Source organism: Daldinia caldariorum, assembly GCF_022478825.1.
Source record: "Daldinia caldariorum strain CBS 122874 unplaced genomic scaffold F4812scaffold_2, whole genome shotgun sequence".
Lineage (NCBI taxonomy): Eukaryota > Fungi > Ascomycota > Sordariomycetes > Xylariales > Hypoxylaceae > Daldinia > Daldinia caldariorum.
The window spans coordinates 681,100-703,580 of record NW_025953038.1 but is presented as its reverse complement, the minus strand read 5'-3'; the positions used below and the strand labels follow the sequence as shown (position 1 = coordinate 703,580).

At 46.5% G+C, this 22,481-nt stretch overlaps 5 protein-coding genes across 5 annotated transcripts; 2 read left to right on the top strand and 3 right to left on the bottom strand.

Annotated features, from left to right (window-relative positions):
* Positions 1-766: 766 nt before the first annotated feature.
* F4812DRAFT_455299 (uncharacterized protein) lies at positions 767-1,909 on the bottom strand (the record flags this gene model as incomplete). Its single annotated transcript, XM_047936800.1, has 4 exons — positions 767-865; positions 916-1,536; positions 1,591-1,828; positions 1,881-1,909. The coding sequence occupies 4 exons, from the start codon at positions 1,907-1,909 to the stop codon at positions 767-769; spliced, it is 987 nt and encodes a 328-aa protein (XP_047793503.1).
* A 2,107-nt stretch (positions 1,910-4,016) lies between these two features.
* Positions 4,017-4,735, bottom strand: F4812DRAFT_455298 (uncharacterized protein; the record flags this gene model as incomplete). The annotated part of the gene is made up of 3 exons (XM_047936799.1): positions 4,017-4,265; positions 4,457-4,582; positions 4,634-4,735. 3 exons carry the CDS (start codon positions 4,733-4,735, stop codon positions 4,017-4,019), a joined length of 477 nt encoding a protein of 158 aa, XP_047793502.1.
* A 6,672-nt stretch (positions 4,736-11,407) lies between these two features.
* F4812DRAFT_455297 (Pkinase-domain-containing protein) lies at positions 11,408-13,817 on the top strand (the record flags this gene model as incomplete). The annotated part of the gene is made up of 2 exons (XM_047936798.1): positions 11,408-11,578; positions 11,637-13,817. The coding sequence occupies 2 exons, from the start codon at positions 11,408-11,410 to the stop codon at positions 13,815-13,817; spliced, it is 2,352 nt and encodes a 783-aa protein (XP_047793501.1).
* A 1,626-nt stretch (positions 13,818-15,443) lies between these two features.
* On the top strand, positions 15,444-18,063 carry F4812DRAFT_169729 (actin-like ATPase domain-containing protein). Its single transcript, XM_047929921.1, has 5 exons — positions 15,444-15,773; positions 15,938-16,537; positions 16,593-16,844; positions 16,918-17,449; positions 17,611-18,063. Exons 1-5 carry the CDS (start codon positions 15,583-15,585, stop codon positions 17,944-17,946), a joined length of 1,911 nt encoding a protein of 636 aa, XP_047793500.1. The 5' UTR covers positions 15,444-15,582; the 3' UTR covers positions 17,947-18,063.
* Positions 18,064-20,979: 2,916 nt separating this feature from the next.
* Positions 20,980-22,205, bottom strand: F4812DRAFT_169596 (uncharacterized protein). The gene has a single exon (XM_047929919.1). The coding sequence runs from the start codon at positions 21,749-21,751 to the stop codon at positions 21,062-21,064; it is 690 nt and encodes a 229-aa protein (XP_047793499.1). The 5' UTR covers positions 21,752-22,205; the 3' UTR covers positions 20,980-21,061.
* Positions 22,206-22,481: the final 276 nt, after the last annotated feature.

Genomic DNA, 22,481 nt, shown 5'->3' with positions numbered 1-22,481 from the left:
AACGTACTTCCAGGCAAATAAAGATAACTCAAGGACATACATACCTAGCCATGATATTATCTCTGGGGACCTTTCTGAGACAAAGTGACGAAATGCCCTCCCCTTCGAAAGGGCCTCCGTGCTCCACGGGTGGTCACAGTAGAGGATTACCGTCCTTGATAGAAGCCGGGCGACAGAGTAGCATTATCAAGGGGATTATCCCTGTTCTTCGGGCATCGATATTCGGGAGAAAGATACCCAGTACGTACAACATATGATCGGTGTCACGCTCTCGGGTGGGAAAGGAAAGGAAAGGTTGGAGGTACAACGCGCGAGTCCATGAGATCGGAACCAAAAACCAAAGTGTACGAACTAGAAGACAAAGCAGCACTTATTATCATGAAGCAGAGGGTAAGCATAAATTAGAAAGCATCTACTTGCCTTATAGGCGTATAATAAAGCCCTAGTTCAGATACTAAGTCAGGGGATTTTTGGCTTAGCCATAAAACAGGATGACTTAGGCCACAATGGCAGGCCTTCATAATTCATGAGAAACGAACGAAAAATTACACTAAGAGTGAAGAAAATCACTATAATTATAGGACTATCTGTAAGAAAGCATCGCGATCGAGAACTGAAAGTACACCCATTGCTTCTGACGTTGCAGTCAGTAATTAGGCAGGGCTAACCATTTGCCAACCTTGCAAACATGCAAACTCATATATGGCAACACGAGCTATTAGAGCCACGAAAAAGTAACGCCCAATGTATCGCCATCGAGACTCGCCTAGTTATCCTCACTGTCACTGTCGGCGATGTGAGAATTCGCTAAGTCTGTCATACGATTCGCATAAGCTGGCGCCGCGTAAAATACTCGACGAGAATCCTAGAAACCGTTAGTTCCGTAGATTAGATACAGGATTCCAAAGCACTTACACCTCTGAACCATTTACCGGATTGGTCCTCCGAAACCTTTGATTCGGCCTTGCTGCTCGGTTCGCCGCTCGGTTCACCAGAGCCATCGTTCGAAGCCGTTTTGGCACTCTTACCAGAAGGGTCAAAGGGATTATAACCGTAGAGTCGATCCATGCGTGCATCCTTTCCGTCACTGGCGTTTGCGGTGGCTGTTGCAGTGGAGGTTGCAGTGGCGGTGACAGTGGAAGTATCAATCGACGGAAGGTAACCACCATCGGTAGTGTTCTCGACAGCCGGAGTGGTAGTAGCTCTTGCAGGGCCCCTGTGATCAGGATGGCTAGGCGGAAGATCGGCAGGCTGGCCGTCGGAATCGACCAACAACATGGAAGTGATGGAACGAAGCACCGACTCGTCAACTTCTCCTACCTCAACTCCGTTATCATGAGCATCATGGTCGGCTGGAAGTAGCTGGTTGGGTCTGTCCCCAAGAGCCGCACCGGGAGCCGCGAAGGCAGGAGCCTCCTCTTGTACTTCCATCGCCTGCGACAAGATGTCGTACTGCTGCATGTAAAAGCTCGGGGCTTCATCAAGAGCCTCGTCGCCGGTGAAGTTGCACGCCCAGAGGGTGCAGTCTATGCATTGCTATGATAACTAGTCAACAAAACGACAAAGTATCCATGGAGCACCGAAACTTACAGCATCAGGATTGTTACGCTGGTTCTTGCTGAAGTGATCTCTATGCTTCCATAGACCGCAAGGACCACTGCACTGGATTTCATAAGGTGCTGTAGTCTGCTTTGTGTGCTCTTTGCAGATTAATCCAGCATTGCCAGCAGTGACGCCATCCTCTCCCTTAATCCTCTCCCATTTAGCCATCTGAGTTCGAGAGAACTTGTCAGCAACAAGCCACTCGCCATCAACGGCGCACATAAACCTATTTGAGATGTTAATGAAAAATACCAGAAACCATGCCAATAAATACTTACTTCTGGGGAGAATCGTTGCTGCGCGACATCTTCGAAACTGCTCTAAGGGATGGCAAGTTCGAGAGTATGGTCAAAATTAGAATGGATATGGCCCTTAGTATGATTCCCTGTTAGTAGCCTGTGTTAGCAGAAGATACGGGCCAAGTAAACTGCAGATGGAGCATGTAAATAATAGTATAATAAAGTTTATATGACAGGTACTCAAAAGGCCCATATACCATGGCGGGGATAATGGGGGAAGAAGTGAGTTAAATATGAAAGACAGGAGGGTTAAGAGTATGGTAACGTACCTTAAGATCCCTTTCACAAGTAAACCAATCGCCCAAGTATTTGAAATATCAATCCAGGTGAAGCTGAAACGAGAATAACAAAGGGTAATGGCAAGGGATAAGTAGAGGTGTGCTTATTTTGTGTAATCAAGGCTGAAGTCGCCTTCAGTTGTAGACCTAGTAAAGACGTAAGAAGGTGCGAGAGACACTTGCACAAAGCAGAGAGAATTTAATCATGCGTGCTAGTGATAGGCAGACAGTAGTCATACGCATGGATGAAACTGGTAATAGTTAAGCCTTGTGAGGCTCTGCGATGGGGACAAATGGGAGTGCTTCCCAAGAAAGGAAAAGATAAGATATCTGCCCGAATGAGGACATCCCTTTGGGAAGCTTTATGTTGTAGAAGGGGGGACAGGGACATGGGCATAGGCATAGGCATGGGCAGTTAAATAAAATGAGATGGGGTGAACTGGTGTATAGTAGGGAGTACGGGGATCTTTGCACGAGTTTGGGGTTTTTGCTGTTGCCTTGACAAGGAAAATAAACTTACCCTAATATGAGTCTCGCTCCGTATCGTGACAGACCAAATCAATAACTAGTATTGATTAAATAGACCTATCACGTATTTGTTTAGGTACCTAAGGTATAGGTATCTAGTGGATGGGAAAATGATTGTTGTGTATGAGATGGAAGAAGTTTCGAGACAGAGGAGGAAAAACCGGAAGGTTTAATGTCGAAAAGGGAAGAAATAAACCAGGCAATAGCATGGGCCCCGCAAAAGATAAAAAAAAATAGAACCTTACATGTTTGGAAACTACCTAGGGTAAGTACCTTAGGCCCTTAGAATGCATAGAAGGCAGTAAAGGTAGGTAGGTAGGAGGAGTTGGAACCAATGCAAGAGATAGGCACCTACCTTGCCTAACCTTACAGTCGTTCTTCACCAAAATATTAATCAAGCAGCTGCCTTGGGTGCCTTATAGGTACTTATTACCTTATATTACCTAGTGTCCTCTAAAGGTATTCTCGGAGGTACCTGAGAGGTGACTTGACACTGTATTACTGTGCTTGGAGCGTCATGTGCCCCCTATTATTCACCTTCTAGATGGACAGTGAATGCATGTGAAGCTAAGGTTACAAGATCTTAAGTGGATAGAATTGAATAAAGGAACATATTGTGTTGCTCCTCTGCCATACCTGTCTCCTTTGAAGCAGTTGCATGAGAGTATGGTGATTTTTGTCCTATCCTTTTTCATATCACTGGCTAGGACTGTTTGTACAGACATCATACCACATTTGCATCTTTACCTGAGATGGATGGGCCGTGATCCTGATTGCCGCGCCTGTGGATAAAAGAAGAACAGGCAAGCAGTCCCAGGCGCTGACATTAGGCATCTAATAATAAGGAGCCACATGACATTGCTTGATGTAATTACTTACCTACCTAGGTACTTACCCTTAGGCTCCCTCTACATTCACACTTCTCAACAATAGCGTAACATACTTAGTCTGTAGCTATCATAGATGCATCTGAAACTACACGACCCCTACGGATTTATTATACCCATGAGGCCAAAAGGGGGGGATAGTCAAGCTCAACATCCATCTTGCTTTAAATGAGTTTCTCCCATATAATATATAGTTGTAAGGATACCTAGGTTAGGTAGACAACAAGAAATTCTGCATCTAAAAGGGGAAGGAATGTAGAGATTATGGTTGCCTTAGGTAGGAGATATACCCATTTCGAATAGACGATCTGTTTTAAATATGTACCTGACCTTACTACTTGAGTACCTCTATCTACACAAAACCAAATAATCACCACACCACCACCCGCACCAGACGCAAATACAACAAACAACAGTAGCTTCTACGCGCACTCTTGACTGTGCTCAGCCTCTATACCCGACCCGCTCCTATACGATGTACGAACCCTCGCCGACCCCGCGGACCCGTCGTCCCACGAGCGCACGTGGTTCTCGTAGTGCTGGAGCGCGGGCTTCGGCTCGGCGGATCCGTCTGTCGGTTGGTCCTGCTGCGGGTCGACGGTCTCGCACTCAAGCGGCTTGATGAAGATGTAGAAGCCGGACGCGAGCAGCGACCCGAGGGTCGGGCTGACCTAGTAGATCCAGTGGTAGTGGTAGTGGTAGTGGTCGAAGGAGCGCGCTGAGTTCACGCTTCCGTCGGTGTAGTAGACTCCCCTGGAAATCGTTGCGTTAACGATGTTTCTATTAGGGGGAGGGGATGAAGGGAAATTAGAATGTGGAGTATCATGAGACGGCTTAAGGGGAGATGATAAGGAAAACGTACATAAGCTCGGCAATGAACAGCGACAACCCGATCCCAACCGCCAACAGGAGCAATAAACATTCCACGATGCTTCTCAGCAGCTAGCATGAAGATAGTGAACACAAGCTTGGGCCACGAGGAACATCTCTATGGATAAGCCCTGCACGGTCGATGCCCCCACCCCAAGCTCTCGCTCACGCTCAGCGGGCCGGGTCCGCGGCTGACTCCCCCGATCTCGTGTTTACGGTGTTGGTACCGCCGAACGCGAACAGTAGGGATCTGGAGGTTTAACTCGCTCATCGCCACGATGAGGTGGTTCTTGACGTTAGGCGGGAGCCGGTCAAGGAGACGTAGTCAGGTAGGCTTCTCCGATCTTTCGTCTTCGTCATGTTTCCAGGGCCGCCGCATGCGCGTGTTGATTGATCTCTGTCTGCTCCATAGTGCTCGAGATATAGCTTTGGAAACGGGGTAGTCGAGAGCGTTAGAATAAAATGGTGAGAATCAGTGCCGACGTTCTTGAGCACTCCGGGCAAGTAGGTGATGGAAGAGTAAATTGAAGATGATCATACTTCAAGAGCGATGAGTATCTTATGTGGCTACTACTTTCATGGCATGGCCGCGGGATATTGTTTCCTAGGTACGTAGCCTACTTCCAGAGCTTACTGCAATATGATGCTGCTTTGCCCATTGCCAATGTTGGGACTACGTCAGAAGCTCCATCGACGGCGGCATCACTAGAAGTCTTTACTGGAGATCCGTCGGCATGTCGCATTTACTCCTTAGTTACATCTACTTACTACGTAGCTAAATAAGGCATCTCCCCTTTACTGATTCGTGAATCAGTTATACAGCCAAGCTAGTCTAGAAACCCTATAGACAATGCGGGTTGCGTATCGTGATGTTTTATTTAGTTACATCTAGACGCTTGCGCGTTTGTAAAGACCCGTTAATCTCCCGCCATCTACCCATCTCTAGGTGAGAATGAGACTCCGTCCATTCAAATGACTAGCCGGGCAATACTGAAAACCGTAGACCAAATATTCAAGTAACCGTCACCTATCGGGTGCGCGATTCAAAGGAGCCACATGGCTGGGTTGGGCCATGAATCGTATTTTGGTAATTCATGACATCAAACCGCACCGCGGAGGATTTGACCCAAACACTACAGAACTCGGACGATAATATTGTTTCACGTCTTCCGACTGGACACGTAACGATCTCCTCGAACGCAGTGTGTCCTTGTTCAGCCGTGTCCTACATACTTACTATCTGACGAAGATTGTCTTACAAGACGCCATCGCATCTGCGCCACTGGGCAGAGTAAACCGAGTAATATTGGCGACGGGAACGGCCCGCGTTCCACAAGCAGTTCAGCTCGATCTCGGAGAGACACACAATGCAGAGCCACCACCCTTCGCTCTGCTTCGCATCTCGTAGCCACATGGATGGTTCCACAATAAGAGGTAATTAATTAAGCCGACGAGAGAGAAAAAGAAAAAAAAAAGGAAAAAAGAAAAGTAAGTTCTGCATGTTGTCTGTCAACTTCATACTAGCAGCAGCGTACCTGGCACCTGGCGGAGAACCTGACCCGACAGCCAGAAACGCAGGAATGAAAAAGCATGGCCTTGCAGCAAAGGGGACATGTTAGTTAGGTAGTACACCCAGATCAAAGGCATCTTACATATTGTTACAAGGGAATAGATCGGCCGTCAAGGATGATAAAACACTGGCTCCACGATCCGAGCTGGAAGCCCCCCTTTCCCTTCCCCTCCCCCTGGGAGTTGGTAGTGTACTATGTATGTAATGCCGCATTCGTGCTTCTAGAAGATGGCGTCGAAGGCCCGCCAATCTGCGAGCCCCAATCCTTAGGACCGAGGGGTGTGTGTATGGCTGTGATTTGAAGGCGCGTTTTGAATTGAAAAAAAAAAAAAGGCCGACGCTCGAAAAAGACAGACCTGCAGCAAGCAAGCAATAAGCTTAAGTTAGATGATATTAGAAAACATATATCATCGACAGCCCGGTTTCTCCAGCGTATTACCGCCGATACATACGCTCTGGCCGCTCTTAAGTTTGTGCAACTTCCGTAGGGGACCCTGCGGGTTAAAGTGAACCGTGAACCGTGGATGATGATCGCCAACGGTTTAATCCCCACGGGCTTGGGCTTGGGGCTTGGGCTTGAGGTACCTAACCGAGTATCTTATCCGCAATCAATCAAGATCATTTCGAACGTAGACCGTGCAGACCGTGCAGACCGTGCAGACCGTTGCCATCGACATACACGTGCTAACGCCAGTGGGACCTAAGCGAGCTACTATTTACCAAGACTCAATAAATAGCCGTGTTTACCGTCTTTTCTCAAGTACTAGCATGGTGGTCTGTTGTTGCAGAGAGAGGAGTCGAAATGTCAACAACCACAATACACATGTTTACAGATTTTTTTTTTGTTATTGTTGCATGATTTTGGATCGTCGGAACCATATTTTGTATTAGGCACGCGTAAGAATCAAGTTTACGCGTTCCATCCTACGTCTTCCGTGACCCCGTCTGGTAAGAGCGGCAATTTTTCAAGTTTTTTTTTTGTGTTTTTGTTTTTACTTTGCGGTACCCCAAATACAGTCATCCGCATACAAATTATGTGCATAATAGATGGAACCGGTACCTAGACCTTGGTACTGTATATGTAACTTAGTACTTTATCTTACTATCATGCATTGAACTCAGGGGTTCTTTCGTGGTCTGGAAAGGGCTTAGATTGTATTGAATGGGTACAGGGAACATCGTACCGAGTATTTTTTTTATGCAGGTTTGGGGCGTTCGAACTGCCTAGGTATCGTATGGTAACTTGGTAAGAAAGGATATCTATATTACATGTCTACTGCATATAGAATATGTAGTATATTTCTACGATGTCCTCCAGATTGATTTGAGCTGAAATGATATTAGATAATTGATGTACAACGTAAGTTTGCAACTGATCGAATGATACAGTATTTGGGTTCTTTCGTGATATGCGCATTCAAGGTACCTAGATATATGTGCCTACCTCTTCTTATAGGTATTAGGTATCTAGGTACTTATTTACATGTGAGAAGTTTGGATCCGTACCAGATGTACATATACAGGTTCTCCACATCGACATGGCTTTTTCCAACGGATGGTGCCTGCTTCACCCGCGGTATGCCCCTTGCTCCGGACTTTGCCCGGAAAGGCTTAAGTTGATTGGACCGTTTTCACTCAATGTGCGCCACGTTGCCCGGTGGGGTGAGGAACGACTTCCATTGGTAGGTCTAAACGGGTAGTGGTCCCTGCGCATCATGCATTGCTCTTGACCAGAATTGGGATTTCACATTCTTCACATTCCACTCGGTCTCCCTTTTCTAATGTAGCTTAGTGGGATGCATGTACCTAGCTATGTATAATATTGCACATTTATCTTACCTAGCAGAATCGCGTCAAAAAAGATGCCCCCCAGCCAATACCTAATATTTCAAAACATACTCTTATTTTCATTGCTAATAACACTTTAGCGACATAACATATTAATTTAATATATTATTAACCTGCAGAATAATACTAAAGCTATCTTATAGTAATTTTTGATATTAAATTGACCTAGAATTGACTTTTTTACATTTAATTGAAGTTCTAGTAATATAATGGTATTTGGGTTTGGGGTGGGGCATCTTTTTTGACGCCATTCTGCCTAGTCTACCTGGAAACGTACGTAGTACATTATGTATCGTGCAGGTTATGGGCATTAGACAAATGCTAATACCTTCACGAATTGGCGGTTTACATCTACATAGGACTATGTAAAGACGGTGTGACCAATTCGTTTTCGAGTTGATTGAGACTTTTTGATCTTGTCAGCCTCCTTCTTTTTCCCTCTTTGATCATCCCCGCTTGGAACCAGCTTCTTCCCCGACCCGGCAGTGGGATGCTTATGTACTTGCTATCACGCAACTCTCGGCCCCTTTTTTTCTTCTTCGGGCTGCACAGGTACGGATCTTGATTACCTAAATTGTCTTGGAAAGTCGATGTTTGAGTTAGGGTAGGTTACATAGTAGGTTGAGAAAACCTCTAGCTTCTGTCATCCGTCGGTTGCATATATCTATACCTAATATAGTCTATCGAAGTTACATCGCCCGCCACCTGCTGTACGCCTGAGGCTTGACCAGAAGGAATACATGTATTGTCTTATTTTGGGAGAAGCCACAGGCTACTAAGGCGTAGCATATCTAAGCTGGTGAGAGTTATTTTTATTTTTTTATTACCTGCCTATGTACTACTTAGACATTTAGTATAGCAGGTATGGGTAGAATGATGAACATATACTATGTATGACGAAACAGCCATTACTCTCTGCTAGCAGAAGGAAGATCTGCCGCCGTTCATATGCATCTGAAGTATTGAAGGGAGATCGTACATAGTAGATGGAATAGGTACCTTACCTATCAGTACTTCTCATGTTTACTACGTACGTACACCGAGCTTTGCCTCTGGAGTACTTTTTATGATGCCTGTCGATCGGTCAAAAGTATTAATTGGCGAAATATGTTGAGTGCCATGGGTATTCGATAAACCCATGCTGTTTAATGTATTGCTTCGTCGTTGAACTAGAAAATAGTGTATACCTCTGTGTAGTTGCAACAGGGTAAGATCTTAACCCACGCGTCTGTTAACATGTACGCGTATTTCCCTATTAGGCAGCCCTTATTTGTTACGTATATGTGCCTTCAAATCCGTCATCTTAATAAGGTAGGTCACCTCAACCGAATGTCATACTTATATCAGCGCTGTATGCGTGCTTATTATCATCATCATCCAGTTTTTACTCTCTCAAGTGCTGAAGATGAGAAAAGTCTGCGAATAGGAGACACTTATGTCAAAAAAGGGTCTTTACCTGGTATTCACGTGGATCTCCAGCATTAACAAAACTATTGATACATACGGATTATGTACTTGACCGCGCAGACAGCAGGGACTAAGCAGGGCTAGGCTTTGACTGATGGATGATACACTACAGATTTCGTCTTATTGCACATTCAATAGCTTCTACAGTGCGTCGTACCGTTTTGGATGTGTACCTAGGTACTGAATAAAACCCGAGGTTGCTGGGATTTCGGCCCTGATAAATTCCCTTACGCCAACCAGGGCCTAACACCAAATAAATTCGATGGGGGCGGGAAGTGTTACCGGTCACTAAAAGATGGCTGGCATCGTGTAATAATACAGTAAAAATGGCCTGTATATACACTATGTACAGCGGGATATCCGAGTAACACCTCTAATGCAATTACTAACACTAATTTTCCGAACGCGTAATGGTACTTCAAAGGTTCTTTCTAGGAAGCACTTGAAACCTTTAGCTGCTTACGAGGAACTTCAGAGCAATCAGGTATACGAAATGTACCTCGGGAGGAATCACAATCACAACAATAAAAAAAAATAAAAAAAATAAAAGAGGGCATAAGGACATTAAGTATCAAAAAGGGAAAATAAGACCATAGCTAATTAAACTAAAAAAGGGGAATCCACTCGAATTGTAACTCACTAAAATTTTTCACTCTTTCTACTTTTAAACCCCTGGCCTTAAGCACAAATTGCTAAGATTGGCTCTATTTTCTTGGGCGACCCGACGTCTGGCCACAGATGAGTAAGGAAATTGGTGTCATTATGCTCCCCGGGGAACTTTATTATTCATGCTTTGCTTGTTAAAGCTGCTAAAGCTTGCTTCCAAGGGCTCCAAGGGCTTGAAGATCCCCCTTCAGGTACTTGGTATTGTACCACCTGCAACCACCTGCACCACCCACCACACCCTACCTAAACAACCCCACCCCCTCCCCCTTCCCAGTTTCCAGTCTAGCGCATGAGAAGGTCCTGTCAAACACCTCTGAAATCACTTCAGTCAATCAATCCATTCATCAATTCGTCCACTCTCATTCGAGATCCCTTCCCATCCGACCGTTCCAATTCGATCCCGTATCTTTTCTCCTCTTTCACTCTTTTTTCTCCCTCACACTCTTTTTTTCCCTTCTCAAGTAATGGTTTAGCTTTTCGCTCATATTCACATATCGAAAGGTGTTTATATGGCGCGATAAGAAAACCAACCAGTCGACTAGTTTTCACTATCCATTTTCCCCTGCTCTCATTGTACTGTTGATTCCTCTCACTCATAGATTATTTCCTGGTTCGTTCATTACCTGGCAACGAATACCTTAGGTCCGCTTTCGCTTTCGAAGCAATCAGGTTCACTTAGTCCTTTAATTCAAAGAAGCGTATTCGAAGAACTAAAAAAAAGTGACGAACTTGAAGAAAAATAATAATAAATCATAACGACCAGAAACCTTTACATTCCCTCCTTTTTTTATATATAAAAAAAAAGCAAAAAAAAAGCAAAAAAAAAGAAATTCAATACACGAAAATCGTCAATCTGTCACTCCCTTGGATCCCCCCAATACGACAACATCTGATACGCTAAGCAAGGAGCGGTGCAAGCAGTATTTCCAGAAGACCCTCCCCTACTACGCCAGCTTTGACCAAGCCTGACCCGCCCCCCCAGCATATTGGTTCTCATTAACAACCCCCTTGTTTCTTTTAATCATCCCAAACTATCCTATTAATCCATTCTCTTCCTGCTCATTTCCCGTCTTTGACCCTCTGCATATTATCTATCCTATTTATTCTATCTTGGTGGATTTTCGACGGCTCTTTTGGACATCACCGTCTAGTGTCAGCGTATCAAGTAGTTATCTTGACAACCACCCGAACCGCTTGCGCTCTATATCGACGGTTCCCGCCAAACTGAATGCACCCGTACGTCAGCATAGCTCTTCAATAGAGCTGTTAAAGAGGATATAGTGACTGTACGAGAGGAGGTAGTCGTATCTCTCTCATTCAGTAGGGTTAAAAGCAAAGAGCTATTAATAAACTAGCCATCGATATCGAACAAGAACGCAGGAAATGGTCAATATGACGGTTGCACATGATTCCCTCCGGGGGTCTTCGATACCTCAAGCGAACAAGCTACCCCTAGAGGATCGATTTGAAGTTCTAAAGGAAATCGGTGATGGAAGCTTTGGTAGTGTGGTTCTGGCCAGGGTTAGGACTGCTGGCGCGAGCGTGGCTCGTCGCGGCACTGTAGTATGTTTCGGTGAATAAGTATATCGAGTCAGGCGGTGGGCTAACTATACATCTATAGGTTGCTATCAAGACTATGAAGAAGACCTTCGAGTCCTTCACGCCGTGTCTTGAGCTTCGAGAGGTTGTTTTCTTAAGAACATTACCACCGCACAGTCATTTAGTTCCTGCTCTTGACATCTTTCTCGACCCATTCACCAAGAAACTCCACATATGTATGGAGTATATGGAAGGAAACCTATATCAGCTGATGAAGGCCCGCGATCACAAGTGCCTCGACAACGCAAGTGTGAAAAGCATCTTGTTTCAGATCATGCAAGGTCTCGAGCATATCCACGCCCACCAATTTTTCCATCGAGATATCAAACCTGAGAACATTCTCGTCACAACATCTGGACATCAAGACTCGGTGAACTCGTTTAGGAGGTATTCGGCATTGATGACGCCGCCTTCCACGCCTCCGGCATATACTGTAAAGATTGCCGATTTCGGTCTGGCGAGAGAGACGCATTCCAAATTACCTTACACCACCTATGTGTCGACACGATGGTACCGTGCCCCGGAGGTACTACTACGAGCCGGCGAATATTCCGCACCTGTAGATATCTGGGCCGTCGGTGCCATGGCAGTCGAGATTGCGACCTTGAAGCCTCTTTTCCCGGGAGGGAACGAAGTCGACCAGGTTTGGAGGGTTTGTGAGATTATGGGCAGTCCCGGGAACTGGTACAATAAGGCGGGCGCTCGAGTAGGTGGAGGAGACTGGAGAGAAGGAACACGATTGGCTGGAAAGCTTGGGTTTTCTTTCCCGAAGATGGCACCGCACTCAATGGATACGATACTACAGTCACCACAGTGGCCTGCATCTCTCAGCCAGTTTGTAACTTGGTGTTTGATGTGGGATCCTAAGAACCGACCGACGTCGACCCAGGCATTGGCTCACGAATATTTCCAAGATGCAGTCGATCCTCTGCGACCTAAATCCTCGGCGTCGAGGATACTAGGTCGGAAGCAATCCGACATAAGCCGCGGAAAAGACACCACCTCCGGGACGCCAACTTCATCGAAACCTTCATGGTTTAGAAAGTCGCTAATCGGCCGCAACGATTCCACCGAGAACTCGCCTGCACCCATCAGCGTGAAGGATATCGTCGCGGCTCCGCGCCCATCGCCAATTCACTCACCCGAAACCTTGGAAGTTCCCTCAGCCAAACCGAAACCTGCTGCTAGTAAGCGCACTACGTGGACTAATGGACCATCGAATGTTGCTCCTATGCCGATTTTGCCTACGATTCGACCTATCTCGCCCCTGTCTGATGCGGTAACTGCCCAGGCGTCAAGTCGCACTCCTTCGTATAATGATCTATATGCTAATATAAACGATAAGTCGAAGAAGATTGGTCGCCAGCTCTCGGTAGCTTCAAGTACAAACCATTATACAGAAATGCACCGACAACAAGCCGAGCGGGCTCTGAATGGCAACAGCGGGTTGGCATCCCCTCCAAGCGGACATAAAGAAAGCTTTTTTTCTCATCTACGCAAACGGGCAAGACGATTCTCCGGTAGGCATCAAACTCCTGTTTCGCCTTCGTACGAAGACCTCGAGGCACAGGCGGGCTGTGGGCCTTGGTCTAGTAACAGGTCCTCAATGGTTATTGACCAAAACGGATCTGCGGCGAAGGTGGATAATTATGAATCGTTGGATCGAACATTGCGCGACGCTCATCCCGCATTAAGTACTCCCGCCCCGCCTATTCATATGACTGCGTCGAGCGGAAACTTGAAGCGGCACCATTCTTTACCTCACCAGCAGCCCAGATCTGTTGATAACCTCATTGGCGTTGCTCGCACTCCTGGACCAATTTCTAGCCGAACGAGGAGGGCGCAAGCAACTTATGGCGTACAAAGTGATGCCTTAGACGAGGAAGACGAGTTGTTAGATGAAGCACTTCACTCTACCCACAAGGCTATGAAACGACTCGAAAAGGAGGGGAAAGCAGCCAACCTTCGGCAATCGGTTAGTAATGTTGGACTCTCAAATCCGTATCCAACACCATCGCCGTCGGCTAGTGGAAATGCTGTCCTTTTTGGGGATGGCCAGGAGTCGGTAGCACCTAAACCATTGGACCAACATAAGAATTCGGAACAAGACGCCCAACAAAAATGGCCCACGCCTCCATACGAAGAAGGCGAGTGGGCGTCTTCGGCAGCTGCTAGCATCTGGGCTGCTGGTAACAGATTCTAAACATTTCGATTGGCATTGGTTGTTTCACATGTTCCTCATGGCACGGTGTTCAGGAGTTTATTGCCAGGTTCGACGGAGTCTTAGGGCATTATATTTTGCAGCACTCATTTTCTAGCATACTTTCCCATCTTGGCTCGATTTGCGTACGTCGATCTGGAGCCCGGATTGGACATTTTGGCCAGTCGACCCTGCTCGATCCTGCGATGTAACAATCTCGAATCTCAAATACCCCCCAGCGGCTGGTTTATGGTTAAGGCCAGCTCATTTTGTGTTTTCGCCCTACTTATATTCGAGAATACCCACTATAGATTTGATTTTTTTGCAAGGTTCAAAAAGGGCATGGACCCAGCAAGAGATGATTTCCTTTGTTGGACGTGGGTGGCCTCAAGCGCGATTACTTCGTTGCATCTGACGGCGAAAAAAAAAGAAAAGAAAAAATAAGATAATTTAGGGACACATGTGGTTGTGATTACTGGGGCATACCTCAGACGGGATCGGCAACCACACCAACTGTACAAAGTAGAAAAAAAATCTGCATATGTTATTTCTGGTGTTTTGGGGGGTAGTTCGACCTGGAAGAATTTAACTTGTGTTCTAGAGATGTGTGTGGAGGTTTGCAACCCCTGATAGTTTGTCATATACGGTACGGCAACCGGAGGACAGGTATATAATGCAGCACTATTTATAACTTAACACTGGGCGATAGTGTTAGTTCTCAATCAATTCTCAAAAAGAGTCCTCTCTCTCTTTATATGGAGTAACTATTCAGGCTACCTTAGGTACCTAACTTACGCATTAGATTTTATCATCCTCGCGGTGCTAACTTAGTATATTTGGGATTAATACCACGTAACTTACTTTACCTTCTAGTTACCTCTTACCTCTTACCTCTTAATAAGTAATAAGATGTGATAAAGCAGTATACGCGCATATGTCAAGTTACATGCTACCTTTAGCGAACTTAGTATGGACCTACCAAGCTCTAGGATGGAAGCTGATTGGTGTGTAGGAACTCAGGAACAGCCCCTCTGCAGCTCTGCAGCCCTAAAGCTGATACATCGGTACAATACCTGTTTCCTTTTAACTCGGAATAGGTCCTATGTAAAAGCATGCCATCCATGTAGTTAGTAGCTTCGGTTCAGGCAGCAGAATAAAAGAGAAATCAACTCCGTATTTATGGGCAACTTCTCTCTCCTCCTCTTTCTTCTCTTAAGAGTTCTCAAAATTTCAATGCTCACAGACTTTTTTTTTTTCAGCAGAAAAAAAAAGATAATCTCGAAATTGAATGCTTAAGATACCTCTCTTTTTTTATACTAGACAGATCTGGTTAAATGCCGAGTCTTGTCTAGTACATTAGGAGAGGTCAGCCCCCGCAAGTTGCATACTAAGAAGTCTTGAGCGGCTGTGCGACGGCTGTGACTCCACGCTTCAACTTTACGATTATATTCTATTTTAATCCCCCCTTTTAATTTATTCTTTACTGCCATGGTACTTATATTTTAACTTTTCTGATCCTCAGTCTATTTGTGCTGTTCCAGATACCTACCTAGGTAGCTTTAACGTCGATTCCATCTTACGGACCTCCCTCCCTTGTCGCAAGTCTTTCCCCCGATAAGGCGTATACGCCAAGACGACAAGACCAACCACAAATATTGGGGGCCGCCCTATATATTGAACCATTGATATACACACGTATGAGTGTGACTCGAAGCTGACAAACTCGAAAAAAAGTAATACAATAAAAAAATAATAAAGAGCGGCAATAATGAATTTCAATTTACCAATTCGATCGTCCCCGAGTCCGAGGAATCAAGCTAGTAGAAACTACTTCACTAATTATACGCCGCCGGCATCAGCAGAAGCTGTCAATGGTCCGGTGCGTGAACCCGCTCGGGAGCTCCTGACTATAAATGATCGCCTCATTGTCGGGGTTGACTTCGGTACCACATTTTCTGGGTGAGTAAAGCTTCTACTATTGCAATTCTTCACATATCTTTCGGAAGTCCGGCATAGCATGAGCCTACTTTTATTTTTAAGATTATATAGTTTCCCAGATATGTCACATTGAACACATGGACAACGATAATCTATGTAGCTACAGCATACTAACTAGGATATAGAGTAGCGGCTGTATACACCTCAACGCCAGATGATATCGAGATCATCAAGACGTGGCCGGGAGGGAACGGCATCACGTCTGACAAAGTTCCCACTGAGATCTCATACGACTTCCCGCCCAACGCGCCGGCGGGGACAAGTCCCAACGTAAAATGGGGATTCCAGTTTAAGCCCGAGGAGTCGAGGTTAAGATGCATCAAGCTGTTCCTCGACCGGTCCCAGAAGCTGCCGTTCTACGTCAGCCCGCAGGAGACCGCCACGCTGCTGAAGAAGTACAATAAAACGGTCGTCGACGCCGTTAGCGATTATCTGACTGAGATCTATAAGCACACGATGAGCACCTTAACCCGGCGGTACGGAGAGTCGTTTATGGCGTCGACGAATGTGGACTTCGTACTCACCTGCCCGGCCGTATGGTCTGACGCGGCGAAAAATACAACGTTACAAGCTGCTGAAAGGGCTGGGATGGGCGTCAAATCGGAGATTCAGATGGTCAGCGAGCCGGAAGCTGCTGCTGTCTACACTCTGAAAGCCATCCAGCCCAACCATCTCAACGTGGGAGACAATTTCATCGTGTGCGATGCGGGTGGTGGGACAGTGGAGTTAGTGCTTTTATGACCCTTCAACACTCACAGAAACCATATCTAACTTGTACAGTTTAATCGCATATAAAATCATATCACTAAAGCCTCTAAGAGTTGAAGAGTCAGCTGTCGGAACCGGCGGTCTCTGTGGAAGCGCATTTCTAAACTACAGATTTGAGGAACACGTCCGAGGACGGCTCGGCCATAGCCAGTTCGAGGAGATGAAATTAAAGAAGGCCAAGACTTGGCAGATGGGCCTTCGGTACTTCGAGGAGTTCGTCAAGAGGAATTTCAACGAAGACGAGTATCAAGAGGTCAACGTTCCGTACGTCTCATCCGCCCCTAATATATTCCCACATTTTACTCTTCAAGGATAATCACTCACACATGCTCCGTAGATTCCCAGGTCTGCCTGACGATGAAGAAGCACGAGTAGACTCGGGTTTCCTCGTTTTAACGGCCGAAGAGATTAAAGAAATCTTCGAGCCTGTGGTAAAGGAAGTCTGCGACCTCGTCCAAGGTCAAGTAGACGTTATCCGCGGCAAGGGAGGCATCGTTTCGGGCATCATATTAGTCGGTGGCTTCGGCCAGAGCGACTACCTCTACCGACGCCTCAAGTCGCATTTTACAAGCACGGCACCCCCTCCTTACACAGAACGACCAACACACGCCACGACCAGCCTAGCATACGAAGGGAATGGCAATATCGAAGTGATGCAGCCCGTGTATGCGTGGACAGCGGTGGTTCGCGGAGCCGTACTACGCGGGCTCGAAGGGAATATGGTTATTAGCAGGAAAGCCCGCATGCACTACGGAACATCCTACGCGACCGTTTACGACAAAGATAAACACGACGTGAGCGAGAGGTATTGGAGTCCGTTGTGGGAACGGTGGATGGTCAGCGACCGGATGCAATGGCATATCGCAAAGGTAAGTCGTCGACCAGGGTCGGATATCTCCCCGCCTCCCTCCCCCCTATTTCCCCCTTTCTTTCGACCTTTCTTTGGTACTTCAACTTTCTTTATTACGAATATATCATTCATCACTTTGAAAATAATCATAATTCTCTAACCTAACCTTACCTATTACAGGGCGAAGCGATATCCCCGCTGTCGCCGATCGCCTTCCACTACACGCGCAACTTCCGGCCGGGGCAGTCGCTGGTGGTGACGGACGACCTGATCGCGTGCGAGGCGGACGAGCCGCCGGCGGCGTACTCGCGGGACCAGCTGGTGCACGTGTGCACGCTGACGACGGACCTGAGCGCGGTGCCGCACAGCCTGTTCACGCGGCTCACGACCACGCGCGGCGTCGAGTTCGACAACCTCGACTTCACCCTCGAGATGATCGTCGACAGCGCGGGGCTCGGGTTCGAACTGAAGGTCGACGGGGTTAGGTACGGGCGCGTCGAGGCCGAGTTTCACTGATTTCGCGGCGCTGCTTGTTTGCGCTACCTACCTACCTATCTTAAGTACCTAACCTAGGTTAGGTTAGGTATTCATAACGGCGTTGATAGCTCTTGGCTCTTCGGAGCGCAGAATTGCATTGGAAAGAAAGCAAGCGAGCGAGCGAGCGAAGAGTAGGAATTGATTCATTGATTGGTAGATAGGTAGATGAACTTTTGGATTGGATATATATAACTTGAACCGAAAACGAAGGATATGCTTGTTACGTCAGGGGAGGGAAGAGGAAAGGGGAGAGCGAGAGCTGGACACTGGTACATACATACATACCTAACCTACCTAAACATAGTAGGACCCCCATTTGAGTTTAAAGGGGGCGCTTCGGGTCGAGCCGAGGTTACACTGCTTCCGATGGTGTGGGAGGTTGTGGGAGGCGTGTGAACTAGTCGGTCGTATGTGCCGTTGGGTACCTGGTATACTTGTTATATATCGTTGGCGTGCCGTGTTGGGTCTTGTGTTTACTCGATTATGTTATACATGTACTGTGTACAGTATACTAAGATGTCTGTACAATAGGTTAGCTAGTGGACACGCGGGTTTATATTGACTAGGTACCTAACCTAGGGGGCCATGTGATGTATGTATGTATGTATTATTGGAAGAGTCCGTAGCTATCTCCTAGCCTACAGTAGGAAGAGACGTCGTAAGCTCAGAACAAGGGACGTGTAAGATAGGTACCTAGGTAACTACCTACATATCTAAATCAGCGACTAACCAACCAGCCAGCAATGCATGAAACGGATTCTTTACTGCTTATTGTTATGCATCTGTCTGGTCCTTTTTTTTTTTTTTCACTAGGCCCGACTTATATGAGAGAATAAGAGGGGCATTGTCCTAGAAAGAGCGGGATTGGGGATTCGACGAATCACAACGCACGTAGGACAATCTCGAATAGACGATGTCCTAACAAGCCGGGCGTAACGAGGAGAGAGAGAAAGAGAGAGATTAAAAAAAGAGGGTTTTTTAAATAAAAAAAAAAAATCAGGCAACAATAGAACCCACCAACCAACGACCACCGATACCCTATCAGACTATCGGATTGGGTAATAAACGGTTGCCTTGTCCTTGATTGTCCTGGGTCGATGCAGTCAGCGAAGCGACCGCATGCCCTGCCCTGCCCTGGTCTGGTCTGGTTTTTACTTTCCGTTGCAGATACCTACCTAAGGTAAGTGGATGATGAATGGTTGGTTGGTTGGTTGGTTAGGTGAGTTTTTGTCTACTTGGACTTTTGCGTACCTACCTACGACGCAAATCGCATAAGTTTATGTGAATTCCGCAGTTGTTAAGATCCATCTATACCTTAGGTAGGTACCTCCTAAGGCTAGGTAGGTAAGCAGTATGGACAGTAGACGATGTATATACCGCTTACTGCTTCTTCCAACCCGAAAAAAAAACAGTTGGTTGTCCTGTTTTTTTTTCTTGATCGACAATGGACGTTGTCCTTGAAGGCATGTCCTAGTTCTAGTCTTCTACTATAATTGGTGCAGGAGGGGGGGCTGGGTTAACTACCTACCTACCTAACCTAACCTACTCTCCCAAGCTGAGCTTTAGATATGTAGGCTAGGTAGGTAGGTATATATGGGGGGGTAATACACGAAAAGCGACGGGTAGAAGGGAAGTCAGAGTGAATATATATATATAAGTCTGAAAGTCCCTTTGATAATAGAGCTATGTACCTGAGGAATATAACATCTGGCTCCGTCGAAAGCGAATGATTGTTCCGGACGTGCGACGCCGCCTGCCACCCTGAGTACTATGTATACGATAGTTCTATACCAATGCATAAGTACCTCTACCATCATGACGCGGAACAAGATATTTACGTTTCCTCTCTCCGTCTCTTCTTTTCTTCTTCCCAATATATACTGTATAAAAAATTTCTACGTCTCGTCTTAGATTCGCCGATGGAAAGTAGACGAGTGAGCTACTGGTTGGTTAGGAAATTTTTAACTGGGCGGTCAAGTGATGGGGGCAGCGAGGCGAAGCTCCCGCTACGCCACCACGAGCATACGCAAAATTCACTCAAGGCACGGCAAAGTTGCGGTGAGATGAGCAAAACAGAAAGAGATTTTCATTATAATCATTAATAAGAAAAATAATAAAAGAAAACCCTAAAGAAAATTCCGAGTGGTATATTTGTCCCTCCGCCCCCTCCCCCTTGTTTGCATCCTCATTGTCAACCTTATTTCGACGACATCCATCCCTCCAAGGTATCATATCATAGTTGTGATCATCATGAGAGTCATTACTCGTCTCTTTCATATATCCATCCAGTTTCCAGTTCATTTGAAACATATTCAAAACGCCTCTGGCTTACAAAATAGCGCAATGGCCTCCCTGTTCACCTTAGGTGTCAAAAATTCGTGACATCGTTAGACGAGAATAAGTCGCTTCCACCAAACAAAAAAAAAAGAGAGAGAGAGAGAGAGAATACGTTTCCACCCCGGTATCCCCATAGCTGTTCAAGTACGTGTACAAACAGCGCGCCGTCCGCCTGTCCGCACTAGCTAAACGGTGTATGTGGTATGCGAGGTGCATGTCCTAGACGCGAGGCTCGGCTCTGGGGTTGGCCAAGCTTCGGAACCTTCCGACCAAGCCTCCTTGCATATGGTGCCTTGTGTTGCATCGGGACGACGCAAGCATAATTTAGACAAGGCAACCTGGGGGCCGTAAGGCTGGAAGCAATGCGCGATCCTGCCTTGCCGATCCCTCATGCATCATGCAGTGAAAGGAGGCTACCGATCTCGCATTCGTCCGCCACGTATAGCGTATATAAGATATCAGAAGACCCGTCCCCCCTTCTAGGGGTAGGGCTGTCGCTTGTTAAGTGTAGGAAGAAAATCAAAATAAGAGACCATAGCAGGGAAATAACATGGGGAAAAGAAAATCGAAACATAAAATTCGGCCAGATCTAAGCTGGCATCGAAACCGAAGAGCTGGGATCTCAACAAGGTTAAGATGTGGGTGTATGCTGCATATCGGGTCGGTCGTCCGCAGGCAATAGCGGTGGTGGTTCGCGGACCATTTTGGGGACATGCCCGCCACGCTAATAACCCCCCATGTCTCCCTCCTCACTTCATTACTTCGAACGATGACTCGGTTTGTCTCGATTTCCCTTCCCTTTGTGTGCTTTCTCTTTCTTCCGTCGCCTTTCTTCCTTATCATTGTCTACGAAGACCATCTCTGAGCGTCGCTGCCGTTCTTGCCTCTCCGGCGGCACAAAGTCACGTCGCTGGATATGCCTCATCTCTTCAATAGGGCACGGAACGTCGTTCCATCTCTTGAGGTAATGGTAGGTAGTCGTCGCGACCAGCCCATTTTTGCCCAGGTGTTCAATCATATAGAAGTCGGGGCGTATATCATGGACTGATTTACCATCTAAGAAGTGCTCGTAGATATGGTTCATCCTCAGATCGAAATTATAGCGTTGGTCGCCCCCAATATTAGGCGTGTTGCAATCAAAACGCCATGTATCGCAGAACCAGCACGCAACTATGGAAGGCAACTTGTTTCCAAGGTGGTCAGTGATCACATGCTCGGTCCAAGCATCGACTTCGTTGAAGCTGAAAGTTTCGTTGCAGCCAAGCCCGATAAACTCGCAGGGTAGACGCATCGGGGCCAGGTCCTGAAGCGTGTTCTGAGGGTTTTCGACAGCTGTATACCGAGTAGCTGTCGTGCAATAGCTACGCACTGATCCACCAGCTGAGAACGTGTCGTCATATTGGGAGCTTCCCGCGTAAGATCCATAGCCGGATCTTCCCCCAGACATGTTGCTTGGTGAGCAATTGAAGGGGTTGGGGAGGCGGTTTGGTGTGATTGGTCGTCGTTGACGATGTTAGGGCGAACTAGGGGGATACAACTAATGAAAAAAAAGGCGGGACAGCGACTAAAACCCTGCCCTCGATTATCGCTTTTATTTTACGAGACGAAATAATCACCTATCAAATATGATAGAGTACGATGGTCGGTGGAATTGTGCGTGCCAGGGAAATTTGCCGGCGGTCTCGAAGAGGTTTCGTTTAAGCTATACTTATATCGACGATGGTATATAAGCTCTTGGATCCTTGGAACCCCCTTACTCGGTGATAATGGAAGTGGTAACTTGGGATGAAGAATGTGTTACACAAACGTTGGCTATCATCGACTTGCTTTTTTTTTTCGACCATGCAGACATACAGTTCCCATATGTAAAGCTCGGAACTGGACTGGCATGGCCCACTTTGCTGCAGATGCTGATTTGCAACAATTGTGGCGGCCCCAAGTCCCAAGTGAGATGGTGAATTTGAAGGGGGGTAGAGGGGGTGAGCAACTTGGATTCGGAAATTCGGCGTAAGATGGATCTTGGTCCTGTGTAAGTTCAATATTTCTTAATTGAGATCTAGAAGGCTTGTCCAAAACCATGAGTCTCAAAGAAAAACAGGATAAGGGGCTTCTTGGATTATTATTCTCTTGAAATATCAATCTGATGAACCAGAGCATTTAGTGTTTACCGGCAGGGA